General features: G+C 48.8%; 1 protein-coding gene across 4 annotated transcripts in view; it reads left to right on the top strand.

Annotated features, from left to right (window-relative positions):
* The window catches only part of PPARGC1B (PPARG coactivator 1 beta), a 120,187-nt gene that overhangs the window by 82,369 nt on the left and 20,901 nt on the right, over positions 1-16,917 (top strand). For 3 of the 4 annotated variants that reach the window (XR_001826130.2, XM_017531325.2, XM_017531324.2), the window contains exons 2-3: positions 9,208-9,381; positions 15,327-15,539. Coding sequence is in view for 3 of the 4 variants with exons in the window: in XM_017531325.2 (XP_017386814.1) it covers positions 9,208-9,381; positions 15,327-15,539 (387 nt within the window). In the remaining variant the exon portion in view is untranslated. The remainder of the gene's footprint in view (positions 1-9,207; positions 9,382-15,326; positions 15,540-16,917) is intronic. The other variant, XM_037739549.1, reaches the window with a different exon arrangement.

Raw genomic sequence — 16,917 nt, 5'->3', positions numbered from 1 at the left:
AGTAGAGACGAGGTTTCACCATGTTGACCAGGATGGTCTCGATCTCTTGACCTCGTGATCCACCCGCCTCGGCCTCCCAAAGTGCTGGGATTACAGGCTTGAGCCACCGCGCCCGGCCAGCGGAGCCCCTTTTATTCCAAAGTCCTGAGATGGCCTGGATGCGATTAGCTTTGACTGCACGTAGTGGAAAACTCCCCCCATATGACAAGAAGTTTGATGAGCTCTGAGTTGAGTCCTCACTCAGATCCTGAGATAGGTGTCCCAGGGCAGTGTCAGGGACCACAGCTTTCTCCATCCTGTTGCCCTGCCTACCAAGCAGAGCTGCCTTCCCAGGTCCCTGGAGACTGGGCTTCCTGGTTGGCTGGGTCTGGCCCAGCTTTGGAGCTCAGTTCTGAGCACTGGGCCCCCATCTTCTCTGGACTGGAAGATCCACTCTTGCCAGAACTGGTGACCTTCTGTCGGGTCGCTTTACGCCAAGCCCTGACTAGGCACCTACTTGGGTAAGTCTTGAAGCCTGGTTGTAAAAAGCTGAGAATCACCGAGGTTGAGTTCTGCAAGCCTGAAGCCAGATGCTTCTGCACAGAAAGAACCTTGGATGCTGGGTTGAGATCTTTAGGCCTTAAATGTTTTGGTGGGAGGCCCTTCCAATGGTCTAGTTTATGTCTGAGTTTAGGATGTTCTGTTCTTCTAAGCTGGGCTCAGAGCCCCTCTGTTTTGTCCCCTTATTTTGTCTGGAGTGTAACTTTGTGCTTATGGCTTTGAGTCTTATTTCAGATGATGCTGTATTTCTGTGGGGACTAAGATAAACTTCTCTCCCTATTGTTCTCCTGGAAGCTTCTTTAGGAGATTTGTATTAGTTTGGAAGACATGGGAAGATTGTTTTTTTTTTTTCATAATGTAAGAGAGTTGAATTAGTTATCACTTTTTCATTGATGGGTGGTAGAAACTCCAACTGGCATGTAATCTAGAGAGGGAGTATGTTCGCTCACAAAACTGTGGAGCACAGGGAATGTCTGCCTTCGGGCGCAGCTGAATCCAAGTGTTTCAGTTATTTCATTGGGAATCTATCTGTCAGTTTCTTGGCTCTGCCCTCCCTGCTCTAGCTTCTTTCTCAGGCAGGCCCTTTGCAGGTAATGGCCAAGAGGGCTGCCAGCCTATCTAGAATGGAATCCAGCCAGCTCAGCCCCCTTGTCCAAATGCTCCTGCAGTTTTCTGGTATTTGCTCTGACCCACCCAATCCAACCAGTTGTTGTGGCCGCAGGATAAAGCACTGTAACCTCTACCTCCCGGGTTCAAGAGATCTCCTGCCTCAGCCTCCCAAGTAGCTGGGACTACAGGCATGCACCACTATGCTCAGCGAATTTTTGTATTTTTGGTAGAATTTAGCTATTTTTTCTCTTTTTGTGTTTTAGTTTCACCATGTTGGCCAGGCTGGTCTCAAACTCCTGACCTCGTGATCCACCCGCCTCGGCCTCCCAAAGTGCTGGAATTACAGGCGTGAGCCACAGCACCTGGCAGGATAAAGCACTTTAATTGGCCCGGCTGTGCTTCCCTCGTCTGCTTGCCGATAAGGGAAGAGCAGCTTCCCGGAGGAAATTCAGTGGGCTTCCACCCGTTAGGAAGGGAATGAGTGAGAGGCAGGCCAAATAACAGGGGTGTGAGAAGGAACAAAACATTTATAAAATGAAATGGCTTTGTGGGGCTTCATGGGTATTTCCCACACTTCCTTCCTAGAAGGTAAGTAGAGGCACAGAGTCATAGTCTAGACTAGGCCCGTTCTAATCAATTAGTAACAGCTGCTGAGCCTCCATGCTGAGAAGACTTGGGGCTCAGCAGGATGTCAGGCTGGGATCAGGTAGTGGTATCCGCCACGGAAAGAGGGAATGGTGAGGCCTGTGCTTGTTGCTCTAGCAGATCTCACTGCAGATCTGCATTCCTGACAGCAGTTTAAAAAGAATAACTTGCCTCAGATCATCAAATATAACTTCTTGTCAGTGAAGGAGGCACCAAGCTGGCAGTTGGGCAGGACTTAGGATATCCAAGATGGCATTCACAGGAGGGCAGTGTAGCTGGGTGGGGCCCAAACTCCCGCCATCCCAGGCCAGCCTGTAGAGAGCCAGCATGGTCTGGCTGGCAGGGCAAGATCATTCCCCCAACAGAAATCACGAGCCATGTTGACACTGGGATTAGGTGGCTGGTCAAAGGTGACGGAAAAGAATTGAGTGAGCCAGCAGGTTTAGAACTGAGGATATGGGTCGGGGATGAGTTCCTGAAGCATTCACCCTCCTAGAGCCCCGGTGTTCCCATCAGTCAAATGGGAATGCTAACCACTGGCCATCCCCTGCATCTTGGGAGGGTACTGATGAGACCACAGCTGTGAATGTCACTTGGGAACTAGAAAGTGCCATATCTGTGTCTCAGTCTGTTTCTGCTTCTGTAACGACATGCCATAAACTGGGTTACTTATAAACAACTGAACTTTATTGCTCACAGTTCTGGAGGCTGGGAAGCCAAAGATCAAGGCGCTGGCAGATTTTGTATCTGGCGAGGACCCATTTCCTGGTTCACATATGGCAGCTTCTTGTATTCTCACAGGGTGCGAGGGGCAACCGAGCTTACTTGGGTCTGTTTTAGAAGGGTATGCATCCCATTCGTGACCTCATCACCTCCCAGAGGCCTCTCCTCACCGCCTCACCGTGGGGGTTAGGATTTCAACATAAATTTGGGGGAATCACAAACATTCAGACCATGGCAGTCTGTGACCACGACTCACGAGTGTCTGATCCATGCCATGTTCCCAGTCTCCGGTACTTTATCTTTGTAAGAACGCTGGGAGGCAGGGTTGTTTTTATTATCCCCATTTTGTCAACAGAAACCGAGGTGGCAAAAAAAGCTAATGTATGTCCCGATCTGAAAGGATCAGTGTTAACAGCAAAGCCAGGGCCCTTTGGCCCGCCTTGTCTAGACTCCCTTCCATTTTAAGACAGTCCTTCTTTCTGCACTTCGTCTCCCCTCTGGAAAGTCATTCACACATCCATTCCTTTATTTGTTTATGAAATGCTGAGTTCTGCCTGTTTCCCCAAAGCGTATGTGGATCTCAGAAACTTGATAAGTACAGAATTATATCAGATGCTTGAGCAGCGGTGTCCAGGGGGCTTATCTGGCTTTATGTTCTCTTTTCCAGAGTGGGCAGTGAGGACCAGAGTGGGGAGGTGACCCAATGAAGGACGTATAATGAGTACTGATGGACCCAGAACCCAAGCTGTCACTGCAGCCACCCCTCGCACTTCCTTCCACTCAGTAGTTCTGAGAATCTGCTCTGGCCCAGGCACTAAGCTAGGCCATTTGCTGATTATAGCCAGAAAAGTAGAGCCGCCAATTTTTCCTGAAGATGCATTCTTTCTTAAGCAGGGAATCAATTTCCAGCAAGATACACAAGCTTCCAATGAAGCCACTTATGTGAGTCTAGATGAAACCCCATTAATCCACAGCCAGGGTCATTTATCTCCCTGGCTTGGGGCAGCCACAATCCTTTCAGATAAAAGGTATGGTGTTGCTGGAGAAGGGGGCCCCAGGGCAGGGGCGTGAGCAGGCATGGTGAGGGGCCAGAGAGGCCGTGCACACGAGCCTGCTATTCGGTGTGTTTGGTCCCAGGCCTGTCCTCGCTCAGCCACAAACTTGCCGTATGACTTGGGCCATTCCCAACCCTTGCCCAAAGCCCCATTTTCCCATCTGCAAATGGGAATGAGTGGTCTTGAGTGTTCCTTCTCACTTTCAGGAGGAGGATGATGGATGAGGGTCCTGGTTTCAGAGGGAGAGGAGAGACTTGGGTTTGAATCCCAGCTTCACCTTTTTGGGACCCGGGATATTATGGGTTGAATTGTATCCTCCCCAAAAAGGTAGGCTGAAGTCCTAAACCCCCAATGCCTCAGAATGTGACCTCCTTGGAGCCAGGGGCTTCACAGAGATAATCAAGTTAAAATGAGGTCATTAGGGTGGGCCCTCATCTAGTATGGCTAGTGTCCTTATCAAAAGGGGGAATTTGGGCACAGAGACAGACATGCATAGAAGGAAGAAAATATGAAAAAAACAAGGAGAAAATGGTCATCTACAAGCCAAGGAGAAAGGCCTGGAATATATCCTCAGAAGGAACCATTCCTGCACACACCTTAATCTCAGACTTCTGTGGTTTAAGCCACCACCTGGCTGTGGTCTTTTTTTACAGAAGGCCTAGCAATCTAATTTATTACTTATTTATTTATGTACTATTTGTTTGTTTATTTGAGACCAAGTCTTGCTCTGCCACCCAGACTGGAGTGCAGTGGCACGATCTGGGCTCACTGCAACCTTTGCCATCTGGGTTCAAGTAATTCTTGTGCCTCAGCCTCCCGAGTAGCTGGGATTACAGGCGCCCGCCATCACACCCAATTTTTGTGTTTTTAGTAGAAATGGGGTTTCACCCTGTTGACCAGGCTGGTCTCAAACTCCTGACCTCAAGTGACCTGCCTGCCTCAGCCTCCCAAAGTGCTGGGATTACAGGCATGAGCCATCGCGCCTGGCCCTAGCAACCTAATTTAAATGACCTGACGTGGGGACAGTGGCACCCACCATGCTAGGTTGATTTATGACTGATGAGAGCATGCATAGAAGGCACTTAGTGTGGCCCTTGGCATCCAGTAAGGGCTCCATAATAGCAGTGACTGTTAGTTTGTGTTGCAGCCTCTCAGCGCCACTGGCAGGGCCTGTGGAAGGCTCCCGAGGCAGGACAAGAAGGCCTTAATTCAGACCTTTCAAAAAGAACTGGGCCACTTGAGGCACCCATTCAAAAGCCTCTCTAAATATGGAGATGGCCAGAGAAATCACTATTAATGCAGTGCTTAATGGTTTTTAGCTAGAGAGTGGTCTTAGGCCTAATTGACAAGGCCGTGAAGCTGAGGTTTCTTTGTTTTTATGTGCCGGGTACACTTTCAATATGTTGAGCAGCTATGGGCAATCAATAAGTGCAGTCATCACAGCCATTTGATGGGCATTTTGTAAGTGAGATGGTATGGTTTCAAGGGAAGGACACAGACCAGATGTCCCTGAGCAAATCCATTATCCTCCTTGGGTCCCAGTTTCCATATCTGCAAAGTGAAGGAGATGGATCAGCTAGGTTGGGAGTTCTTAAGCTAGCTCTGTGAAGTTCTAAAAGTTAAGTGTACATTTCGTGCGCATACTTGCATCTTAGGGGAAAAAATGTCCATAGCTTTTGTCTGGTTTTTGAAGGGACCTTTGCCTCCCAAATTGTTCACCATGACTTACCTGGACAACCTCTCAGAGCATCGGGTTCCTGTCTAGTCTGGGATTCTGGGACTCTGGTTCTAAAGCTGTTTCTAAGAAGCAAGCTCTACAGAGGTGGCTGCTCTGAGTTACTGGAGAGAGGGAGATCTGGAACATAGAACGCACCGAGACCTTATTCTTGGGGGCTTTGCTGGCCTGGGAGGCCCCAGCTGCCTAGCAATCTGTGTCTTTGCTTTTGGCCCTCCCTTCTGTCCCACAGCCCCTAGATAGTGTCCGAGAGGTACCTCCTCAGCCTACTGCCTGTCCCCTCCTGGATGGCTACAACAGCTGTTAAACCATCTCCCTGCTTCTATGCCGGTCCTACCCTATCACACTTGGAGTAAAACCCAAATCCTTTCCAATCCCCACGTGATCCAGCCTCCACCAGCCTTTCTAATGTAATCTTTTCCCATTTCCTCCATCCCGCACCCCTGCTCACCAAGCTGCAGCCTCACTGACCTCAGCGCCTTGTGCCCTGGTCTCAGTCCCCACTGGGGTCTTTGCCTCTGACGGTCCCTCTGCCTGCAATGCTCCTCCCACCTCTTCCACTGCCTGGCTTTTCCTTTAAGAAGTTTTTCCTGACATTCCGTCTAATTTAGATTCTGGGCCGGGCACAGTGGCTGACACCTGTAATCCCAGCACTTTGTGGGACCGAGGTGGGATGAGACAAGCCTGAGCTACATAGCGAGATCCCTGTCCCCACAAAAAATTGAAAAAGAAAAATTAGCCGAGTATGGTGGTGCATGCCTGTAGTCCCAGCTACTCAGGAGGCTGAGGTGGGAGGACTGCTTGAGCTTAGGAAGTTGAGGCTGCAGTGAGTCATGATCAAGCCATGTTGTATTTCAGCTTGGGCAACAGAGCAGCAGGAGCCTGTCTCAAAAAAAAAAAAAAAAAAAAGTAAAAAGATTTTGCTTCCTGTTAGCTTCCATCAGTGCACCTTGTTTGTTTTCTCCTTCATAGCACTAACTCAGTCTAGAATGAAATATTTATGTGTTTTCTTCCACCACTAAGATGTCAACTCATGGAGGAAGGAGCTGAGTCTTATATATCGCAGTGCCTGGCTCATAGTAGCATTGAACATGCCTACTAGAATGGCTAAAATAAAGTGACTGACAATACCAAGTGTTGGAAAGGGCGCAGAAGAATTGAACTCCTACAACTAACTGATGGGAGTGTACCAAGTGCGTGCTCTCTCACGGTGGAAAACAATTTTTTGTGTGTATAAACTTACATACACACTTACCATATGACCCAACAGTTTCATTCCTAGGTATTTACCCAAAAGAAGTAAAGACATATGTCCAAACAAGACTCGTACACAAGTATTGCGGACTTACAAGAAATGGCCCAAAACAGGAAACAAACCAGTTACCCACGTAGAACAGGACCATGGCTGCATCCCCACGGTCTGCTTGGGCATGAAGGAGATAGAAATTTCCAAGAGGCAGCTGAGAGAATCCACCTGAGTTCCCGAAGCAGGGGCAACCACTGAGTACTGGTGATTTGTAGCTGGGGGGCATGACAATTGGGCTTGTGGGGAGGAGGGTACCTGGGGGACCCAGAGATTGAGGAAGCCCCTGTATTTCTCTCATCTTCAGATTCCTAATCAGGTTGAGAAGCATTCTGCTCTTCTCTGGAGAGTCACGATGTAGAATCACACGTTTTGTTTGTGTGATTATTTGTTTAATGTCATCCTTCCTCACTCACCATCACAGCGCCTGGCTCAGCGTGACTGGGCTGTCAATATTGAGGATTGTGGAATACGTGTGGATTGGAGAAAGAACGGGCAGGTGGTGGGCAGGGTGATGGGGCTGTGTTCCCAGAGACAGACTTGCTGGGAACCTTGCTGCCTGCCTGAGAGCAGGGAACCAACCGCTTGAGACGACCTGGGCCCGGTGCCGCCTGTGTAGGCAGGATTCTTGCAAAACACCAATTAAGACATTTGACCCAAATTTGGATAAAAGCCTTTTTCCTGTGTCAAGTTGAGCTAATAATATACATTTATTCATAATTTATGAGGCCTAGTAAGTGGGAACAATTAAGGAAAAGGTCTGGGGAAAACCTGTTTCTCTTAAGTGTCACATATGCCTCTTTTTGTTCTTCGAGACCGTTCCTGCTCCTGTCTGCCTGCCATGAAACACCATTGTTTTATTATTATTATTTGTTGTATTATTCTTAGCTGACATTTATTGAGCAGTTACTAGGCCAGGCTATAACGACATTGCCTCTTTTAATCTTAACATATAAAGCAGATATTGCTGTTGTCCACATTTTACAGATGAAGGGACTTCCCCAAAGTCTACAGCTGGTGAATGGGGATCTCATCTCAGTTCTGCCAGGCCCCACGGCCAACAGAACGTTACCAAGCTGTTCTGTTTCTGTGTCGGCCCCCCAGTTCAGGCTATTTCTGAATCTGTAGGGCAGCTCTTCTCTTGGTAACTGTTAAACTTGAGAGACCAGGGTGAGGAATTGATTGCCTTCTGATTCAGTAGCTCTGAGATTAGGCCTTAGAATTTATATTATTTCCAACATACCAGGTTTCCAGGTGCTTCTGGTGCTGCCCGTCTGGGGACTACACTTTGAGAACCACTGATTCAGGCAATGCTGTTACCAGAGTCACCTGTGACTCCCTTCTTCCCCACCCACTGCTGTTAGGTGGGTTTATGACCTTCTAGATCTTTTCCTGTGTGTCTGCATACATGCTATCCTATATAAAGAAATGTGTAGCTTGATTTTCATTTTCTTTACACATGTAGGGTTATATTCTACATGCTGATATTCTACAACTTTGTTTTTTATTTAATGTGTCTTGGGGAACACATAGATCTTCCTCATTCTTTTCAACAGCACTGTAGTAGTTCATGTTATGGGTGTTTTGGGGGGTGTTTTTTTTTTTTTTTGAGGTAGTTTCCATCTGTCACTCCAGGCTGGAGTGTAGTGGCATAATCTCTGCTCACTGCAACCTCTACGTCCTAGGCTCAAGTGATTCTCATGACTCAATCTCCCAAGTAACTGTGATTACAGGTGTGTGCCATGCTAATTTGTGTATTTTTAGTAATGACAGGGTTTTGCCACGTTGGCCAGGCTGGTCTTGAACTCCTGGCCTCAAATGATCTGCCCATCTCAGCCTCCCAAAGTGTTGGGATTACAGGCATGAGCCACAATCACCGACTCATGATACGGTGTTTTACGGCTTTATTTACATATTGTCTACTGATTGGTGCTGTTCCATCATATATTATATCAAATATGTAATTTTTGACATTAAAATTTTATATTTTAATGTCAAAATATATTTATATATTTTGACAATATAAAATTTATATTGTCAAAATTTATATTGTCAAAATTTATATTATATTTTGACAATATAATATTTATATATTTAATTTTGACATTAAACTTTTATATTCCTATAAAATCCCTGCGAACATGGTTGAGTGCTTCTCTAGAACCTAGTAGTCACACAATAGTGTCAGTCATTATTGCTGTTCTTTGTTTCATTATTAATATAGAGGAATTGTTAGCTTCAGGAAGTCCAATTATAAGTGGGGATATATATGTAAAGGAGTAGCTCCTCTATTTACAGGCTCTAGTAAAGTTTTCAACAAAACAGTTCTGGTAAGAGGACAGAGATGTATGTCCTTGAGGGATGCGTAGGAGCGCAGAGGAGAGAGCAGCAGTGGGGTTTGTACTTTGGGGCCTAGCTTAGCTACCAGAAGATTCAACCATTGTGAGGGGTGGAGCTGATCTTTCCATTTCTTGATCATTTGGCCAAATCGGGCTGTGGCCACAGGTCCAGATTGGCTGCGTCATGAGTGAGAGACCCCCTGCCTGGGTCCTGCTAGCCTCAGCTCTGATCCACCTCTTTCCTTCCTGTCTCCTCAGGGTGGAGGGTCCGGGGAGGAGCAACTCTATGCTGACTTTCCAGAACTCGACCTCTCCCAGCTGGATGCCAGTGACTTTGACTCGGCCACCTGCTTTGGGGAGCTGCAGTGGTGCCCAGAGAACTCAGAGACTGAACCCAACCAGTACAGCCCCGATGACTCCGAGCTCTTCCAGGTATGCCCTCTCCAGTTCTCCCCTCTTCCCACGCTGCCAGGCCTCTCTGCCCTCAAAATCCCAGCTGTGCCCTGCTCCGCCTTCTCCTGTACTTGCTCATGCAGAGAAGTCCCCTCACCCACCAAAGCTGTTGGGCCCAGTTTCTTGTGCTGGATCGGCCCCTGATTTGGCGCAGCTCACATGCTTCACCCAGCCCTTGCTGTGTCGACTCTGGAAAGTGAGGGTGAGATGCACTCTCTAGGCCTGCCGGGCAGAACCAAGCCCCTTTGTGTGCCACAGGGGTCCAAGTCCTCTGTTCCCTACATTATCTTATCAAATCCTCCTCCCAACCCTGCAAGACAGGTTACAGTATTTTCCCATTTTACAGATAAGGAAAATGAGGCTTAGAAAGTTAAGTCACGTGCTTAGGGCAATTAACCTAGTCAGTAGCTGAACTGGATTCAAACCCAGTCTTCTTGCTTCCAGAGCCAGGACTTTATGACCATGATGAAACCATAATGAGGTGACCGGCATTTATTGAGCAACTGTTCTGTGGGAGGGCTGTCCCTGCTTGTGTATATTAATTCATTTAAATTTCTTAACAACTCTCAGTTGTAAATACAATTATCTCCCTTTTTCAGTTGGAGCCTAGAGGTTCTTTAGTAAGAGGCAATGCCAAGAACTACTATGCATGTGCCTCTCCCAGCCCTGTGTGCTCGAGCACCCACCCTCGGGGGCATGTAATGGCTGGCATTTCCTGTAAGAAGGCCTTTTACAGAATAATATGATGTGTGGGGTTTGCTTCAGAAGAAAGCAAGCTCTGCATGGATTTGCATGTGTGGGTGGGCGTGTGCGGCAGAGGGTAATAGATGAAATTAGATTGCCTGTGTTGAGCTGGGTAATGGACACATTCAGATTCACGATACTTTTCTTGGAATTTTCTCCCTTATAAAGATTGGGGGCAGAAGCCAGAGCTCCCTGTGTGTATCTGGCAATAAAATAATAATAACAATAGTAACATAGTGTGTGCCGAACACCAACATGGTATGCCCCAAGTGTCCTTTCCGAGGGATTTGATCATCCTTCTAGAAAGGTTTATCGAGCCCCCTACGTGTCAGGCACTGTGTTCATCAGAGGACTTTACAGTCTGCAAACATGTGAACAAACAGTAGTCACTTGTGATAAGGCAAAAAGGAACTAGAGAAGGGACTGCGGACCAAGTGGTCGGGAAAGGCCTCTCTGAGGTAGATAAGCTATACGTTGTGTGCTCCTAATAATTGGTTTTATAGACAAGGGAAAGGAAGCCCAGGAAGGTTGAGTAACTCATCCAGGGTCACACAGCTAGTAAGGATCCAGGCAAAGACTGTAATCTAGGAACCTATACCCCTCACCACTACACTGAACCCCTTTGCCAGCCCTGTGAGGAATTAGCAGGACCAAACTGTAGTTCTGGCTCCAACCAGAGACCTCCATTTTCTTGCCTGAACAATGGGGACAATTCCTTTGCTATATTGCACCTTTCCTCTTAGGGGCCAACTTCCAGAAAATGCTTTTAGGTTGCAGAGAGCTCGTGAGTAAAAGGGGTTTGGATGCTCCCTGGAGACCATCCCCACCCCAGACCGTCTTGGCCCCCCACCTACTCAGAGAATGGCCAGACCCACTAGCAAGCCTCTGACAAGGTCCTGCTCATGCTCTCAGACACAAGTAAGCTTGGTGCGGCCCCAGCCCTGCAAGGAAGGCAGTTCTCACAGCTGGCCAAGCTCTCCTTCCCAGCCTCTTTCCCCTTCGTGGGCTGCACACTAGGCTAGCGCTATCCATTGCTCACCGACGCACCCTCTGTGCGTGTGACTGCAGCCTGAATGTGGGCTGTGTCTGCATTGTGCATTCTTGTATTCCCAGGGCTCTGCACAGTGCCTGGCACTTTGTCAGGGCTTAATAGTCATCCACTGAATACATCCTTCGACACCAGCTCCATGTTGCCTCCTCCTAAGGCAGTTGGTCACTCAGTCCCTCTCATGGGCTCCCATCTCGTGCACTCATGTGTGTCCTTTAGACTGCAAGGTCTTTGGGGACAAACAATGCTTTATTCATCTCTGGGGCCCTTGCACATTGTAAAGACTCAATTCATAGGTGTTGACTGAAAGAACTGATTGAACTGACCCATTCCAAAAACGTTGAGCTGGGATCTAGGAGCCATAGGTTCTAGTCCTCCTTCTGGCACTGACTTGGACAGTTTCTTCATGGAACCAATGGGAATCACGGAATCTTGCTGCCGGTGCCAAGCTCTGACACCATTGTTATGGGAACAAACTGGGAGAGTAGAGAACAAGCTACTTTGCAAGGGTTGACACCTCCTCAGGGACAGGGACGTTGCCTTCCATTTCTCTGTGTGTACCAGAGTCCTTGGGGCTGGGGCACGACAGGCCCTTAGTAAATACCGCTAGAGTAAGGCAGGTGTTTGGTTGTTTTGCAACAATTTGCCAAGTGTCCTTGTGTCCTTGGGTGAGCAGCTCCCTTTGGTTTGGCCTCAGTTTCCCCATGGGAAGAATGAGGAAGGAACATGGACAAGTCAATCTGTTGAGGCTGCAGGAGGAGTCACTGGGTCTGGACCTACTTCCAGAAAAATGGAAGGGGGGTGGCCAATTTCCTGGGTTTCTTGAACCTCAATTTAAGCCCCCTTGGATAGTAGAGATCTCTGAATATTCTTTCTGCCCTGGTAGCCGACATTCTGTTCAGTGACATTTCTTCAGGCCACTCTAGGACCTCAAAATGAAGCCTTTTCCCTCAGATTTCTTGAAGGCTCCTTTTCCTCCTGCTTGAGATCAGCTCAGGAAGACTGGGGGTGGGGCTGAGTCTATTAATATCCCTTCCTCAGCTGATTAACTCTCCATTAATTTGCACTCTGTTTCTATGCTGAGCAGGGAGAGCCGAGCTAATGGGCCTGGGGAAGAGGAGAGGGGTGGCTCAGCTCCCTGGGATGGATGACTGGAGGCAACAGTGGCCAGCATGGGCAGGGATGGCCGCTCCTCCCAGCCCGGCTCAGGGCCTCCAGCCCCTCCTGGCTGTTTCAGAGGGGTGAGGTGGGGAGGGGTGGCGAAAAGGGGAGACTTTTTGCTTTTACCCAACTTGATGGGTACTTCTTGAGGTCCTTGCCATTTTGGACGCATTTCAGCACCGTGGCTGGCACTCAGTAAGTCAGTGTTGGCGCTCTTAAGTCCTGGGTTCTAGTCCTTAGTCTTACCCCTGACTCACTATGTGACCTTGAAAAGTCTCTTTCCTGGGGCTTACTTTATTCCTCCCCTGCCACCATCCCCCCAAAAAATAATGGCAGATAGGTTTCCTTGTGAACACCAGCTGTGACTGATTGGCAGTTGTCACCTGAAGCCGCCCTGCATCAGGAAAAATGCTGGCATGGAAGGAATCAGCAGTTAGCAATACAGGGGAGCAGTAGCATGTGCACCATGGGTTTGAAATCTCTCTTCACTACGTGATTTCCTGAGAGCCCTTCCAGTGCTGATATTTGTGATAATTCACAGTATCTCTGGGCCCTTGGTACTCTCCCTGGGAAAGAGTGAGAATTCTCAGTTCATGGAGTGCTGATGATGTCATCCTTGAATCACTTCCCTCTAGAATCTGGTCTTTGAGACACTGAACTCAGTCTCCCGCCATTGTTCATTGTTTGGTTCATTCATTCTTTCATTCAGTAAATTTGCCGTGGTGCCTCCCATGTCCCAGGCATTGAGTTTAGTGACCTGAGCACTCTACAAAGTGCTCTCATTACTGCTTCCAGACTTGGCCTTCTGGGAGCCCAGGGAGGGAGGCTGGCCAGGGATCATGTCTTCCCATTTCACAGGAAAAGGAGCAAGGCATAGAGGAGGGAAATGACTTGCCTAAGATCACCGTTTTGATGTCAGAACCCCAAGAATGGTCGTTGATCCCCAAGTTCCAGGATCTCAACTCCCCATCAGGCTGGTTCTGAGAACACAGGGTTGGGAGTCTGGCCTGAGGGTTGAAGTAGACTTGTGGGTAGAGGGTGGGGGCAGCCAATGAGCCCCCCCTGCATTCTAAAGCCAGAGTCCTTGGGCCCTGATCTATCCTCTGGCCTCCGTCCCCAGGGCCTGGGTCAGGCCCAACCAAAATCTTCTTTTGACCTTTCTTTTATTCTTAGCTCTGTTCTAAAAATTACAAATGTGTTTGTTCTCTCCCTGTGTCCCCCCTTCGAACTACTCAGCTGCTGCTCCGGCTGTAAGGGCTGGAACAGATTTAGTGCAGCCAAAAGGCCGTCACGAGATGTGTATTTCAGATGAACTTCCTGAAGAAAGGATAAACAGCCTGACCTAGGATGGGAAAGAGTGCTGGAGGAGGCCTCATGTGACAGAATGTGCCTTCTGCCACAACAGCCTGGGGACCAGGCCTTACTAAATGAGGCACTCGGTGTCTCACCTATAAGCCACATGCTCTCCGTGCCAGGCGTCTGGGCGTGGGGACCCGTGGGCTGGGGGTGTGAACGCTGACCTTCTTTATGGTTCATCTGTGCATGGTGCACTCTTGCTGTCCAAGTCCTGGCTCTGGACTTGATTTGCTATGTGACCCCTGACAAATTGAGCTTCCAGGAGCCTCTGTGTCCTCAACTGCAAAATGGAGATCAGAATCGTGCGCCCCTGGGCGCGTTTGCTGTGAGGTCTCCCTGAGCCTGTCAGAGCCTTTCTGCTCCTCCCTTCAGCCAAGCACTGTGCACCTGACCTTTGATTGGGGTTTCCCTCTTCCTGGGTCTTCTCTCCTTAACGCTTTACCTGGCTGGTATCTTTCAAGACTACCTTTAAGTATCAGCTGCTCAGAGAAGGCATCTGGGACCACGTTCAATAGCCTGTAAGTCCTCACCACATTCTTTTCCTCCATCATGGCTTCCTTTTATTTTCTTCCTAGCCTTTCTCACGCTCCGAAAGGATCTTGTTTGTTAGTTTCGCCCCATCCTCCGCTGGAGGGTAAGCTCCACAGGGGCGGGGCATGTCAGAATCCATGTGCTGTTTATCACCAGCATCCAGCATGAAGCCAGGCACAGCATAGACATGGGGCAGGGGAAGGAAGGGAGGAAAGAGTGCAGGGGGCAATTACTGCCACCACCATCATTGTCATCGTCATGGCAGGAATCGTGTAGTAGCAGCAGCACTAGCAGTGGTGGTGGTGGTAGTCACGGTCATCACAGTAGCAAGTGATTATTTGGTGCCAGGCACCATTTTCCAAGCATCTTACCTATGTTAACTCCTCTAGTCCTCAGCAGTAACCTTAGGAAATGTGTGCTGTGTGTCATCCCACTTGATAGATGAGAAACTAACGGGCCTAAGGACCCACAGTTGGTAAGTGTGGAATCTGTGGTCCAGCCCCAGCTCCAGAGCCCAAGTGTCTAATCGCCATACTTGCCACCTCCCCATGAGTGAATGAGGATAGTAAGCTCTGGGAATCCACAGAGAAGTGATGGCTGCCTCATCACTGCTGTAGTTATTATTGCCATGGTTGAACCCTGGAGCTTCCGGCCTTCACACTTCCTGGACCTCAGGGTCCGAGGGGCTGCAGTGGGCTGCTCCTACCAGTGTGGTAGGCCAGGCTCTGTCCTTGATGGGGGAGGCAGGCATCACTCAGGTGGACAGTCCTGTGCCCAGGTCACACACTGATAAGCAGCAGAGCCAAGACTGGAACTCCCAGGCAGGGCTCTTTCCATTATCACCTGCTGCCTGCTCATAAAATGCTGGGATTCTTAGAGTCAATAACACATTTATTGGGCATCTGCTATGCCAGGAAGACTGAGCAGCTCTGCTAGGGGAGGGCAGAGGGGAGGGTATGGCAGGAGGGTGATGGTGGCCTAGCCGGCTGGGCAGAACTGGTGTCCACCGTGGAGACTGAGTCCAAGGTGGTGACTAACCATCTCCCCATCTGCCTTTCTGGTCCTTCCACCCTCCTCACTCCAGATTGACAGTGAGAATGAGGCCCTCCTGGCAGAGCTCACCAAGACCCTGGATGACATCCCTGAAGATGACGTGGGTCTGGCTGCCTTCTCAGCCCTGGATGGTGGAGATGCTCTATCATGCACCTCAGCTTCGCCTGCCCCATCGTCTGCGCCCCCTAGCCCTGCCCCGGAGAAACCCATGGCCCCAACCCCTGAGGTGGACGAGCTCTCACTGGTGAGAACCTATTTCCAGCAGAAGTGATGGTTGCAGCCTGGGATTAGGTGTCTGGTTGTCAGGGCATGGGGTGCAGAGCAATCCACTCCAGCTCTGCAGGGGACCCCATGCATCACCGGCAGTATGGATCACAGCAGAGAGCCTGGGCTGAAGGTGGGAGGCCCTCTGGGCTTAACCTTTCCCACCTAGATAGAGGAACTAACGACAGAGCCTTCACCTGCATTCTGTATGCTTTTTGGTATTTCAGGGATTGACCTAGTTATATGTTAAATCCTTGAAATTATATACAAAACATCTTCCTGAAGATTGCACACATGATAAAATTCCAGATAGTAAAAATGGACAGTTAAAAGCAAAACTTCCTTAGCCCTCTCTCTGTTGCTTTTTCCTGTCCCAGAGGTAACCGTGGTTACTGATCTGTTATGTGACTTTCCTCTTCTACCTTTTAAAAGGTTTTCCTGCAAAAGGGTGTCTACATTAGACATGGCTCTGCACCTTGCTTTCGTGGTTAACTGTGTGTCTTAGAAGCTCTTCCAGATGAGCGTGTAGAGCTCTGTTTCATTCTTTTTGTTGGCAGTGTAATGTTCCTTGGTAGGGATGGAGTGGTTCCCCCGTTAGGAATTTATGTTGTTTCACCTCCTTCCTCGTTATAAGCAGTGTCGCAGTAACTGTTCTTATACAGGCCTTTGTGACATGTAAGTGAACAAATTCTCAGAAATGAAATTCCTGGATCTGTGGATCTGTGATTTTCCAGTTTAAGCAGATACTTCCAGATTGCCCTCCAAAGAGGTTGGACTGGTTTTCACTTCCACCAGCAGAAGTTAAATGCTGTGCAAGTGTGTGTGGAATGTGGAAATGTGCACATGGAATAGCAGCTTTCTAGGGAGAAGATCTCAGCTTTTATCAGATTTTCAAAGGAGTCTGCAACTCAGAAGTTACTGGAAGCAGTAGCTCTCAATCCAGGCTGAGACCACCCAAAGCCAAGCTGTCCTGGAGTGAGAAGTCCAGCTTTGCTCAGCCTGTCTTGGGCTCCTCCCTTCAGTGCTGTGTCTCCTGGAGACTGGCAGGACTCAGCTAGAAAATTAAAACCCAGGGCGGGTGTGGTGGCTGACACCTGTAATCCCAGCACTTTTCAAGGTGGAGGTGGGTGGATCATGAGGTCAGGAGTTCGAGCCAGCCTAGCCAACATGTTGAAACCCTGTCTCTACTAAAGATACAAAAAAAAAAATTAGCTGGGCAGGGTGGCAGGTGCCTGTAATACTCGGGAGGCTGAGGCAAGAGAATCGCTTGAACCCGGGAGGTGGAGGTTGCAGTGAGCTGAGATCGCACCACTGCACTCTAGCCTGGGTGACAGAGCGAGACTCCGTCTCAGAAAAAT

The sequence above is a fragment of the Cebus imitator genome, unplaced genomic scaffold (assembly GCF_001604975.1).
Source record: "Cebus imitator isolate Cc_AM_T3 unplaced genomic scaffold, Cebus_imitator-1.0 Scaffold71, whole genome shotgun sequence".
In the NCBI taxonomy this organism is placed as follows: Eukaryota; Metazoa; Chordata; class Mammalia; order Primates; family Cebidae; genus Cebus; species Cebus imitator.
The sequence above is the reverse complement of the archived record's forward strand: the minus strand, read 5'-3'. Positions and strand labels throughout refer to the sequence as shown.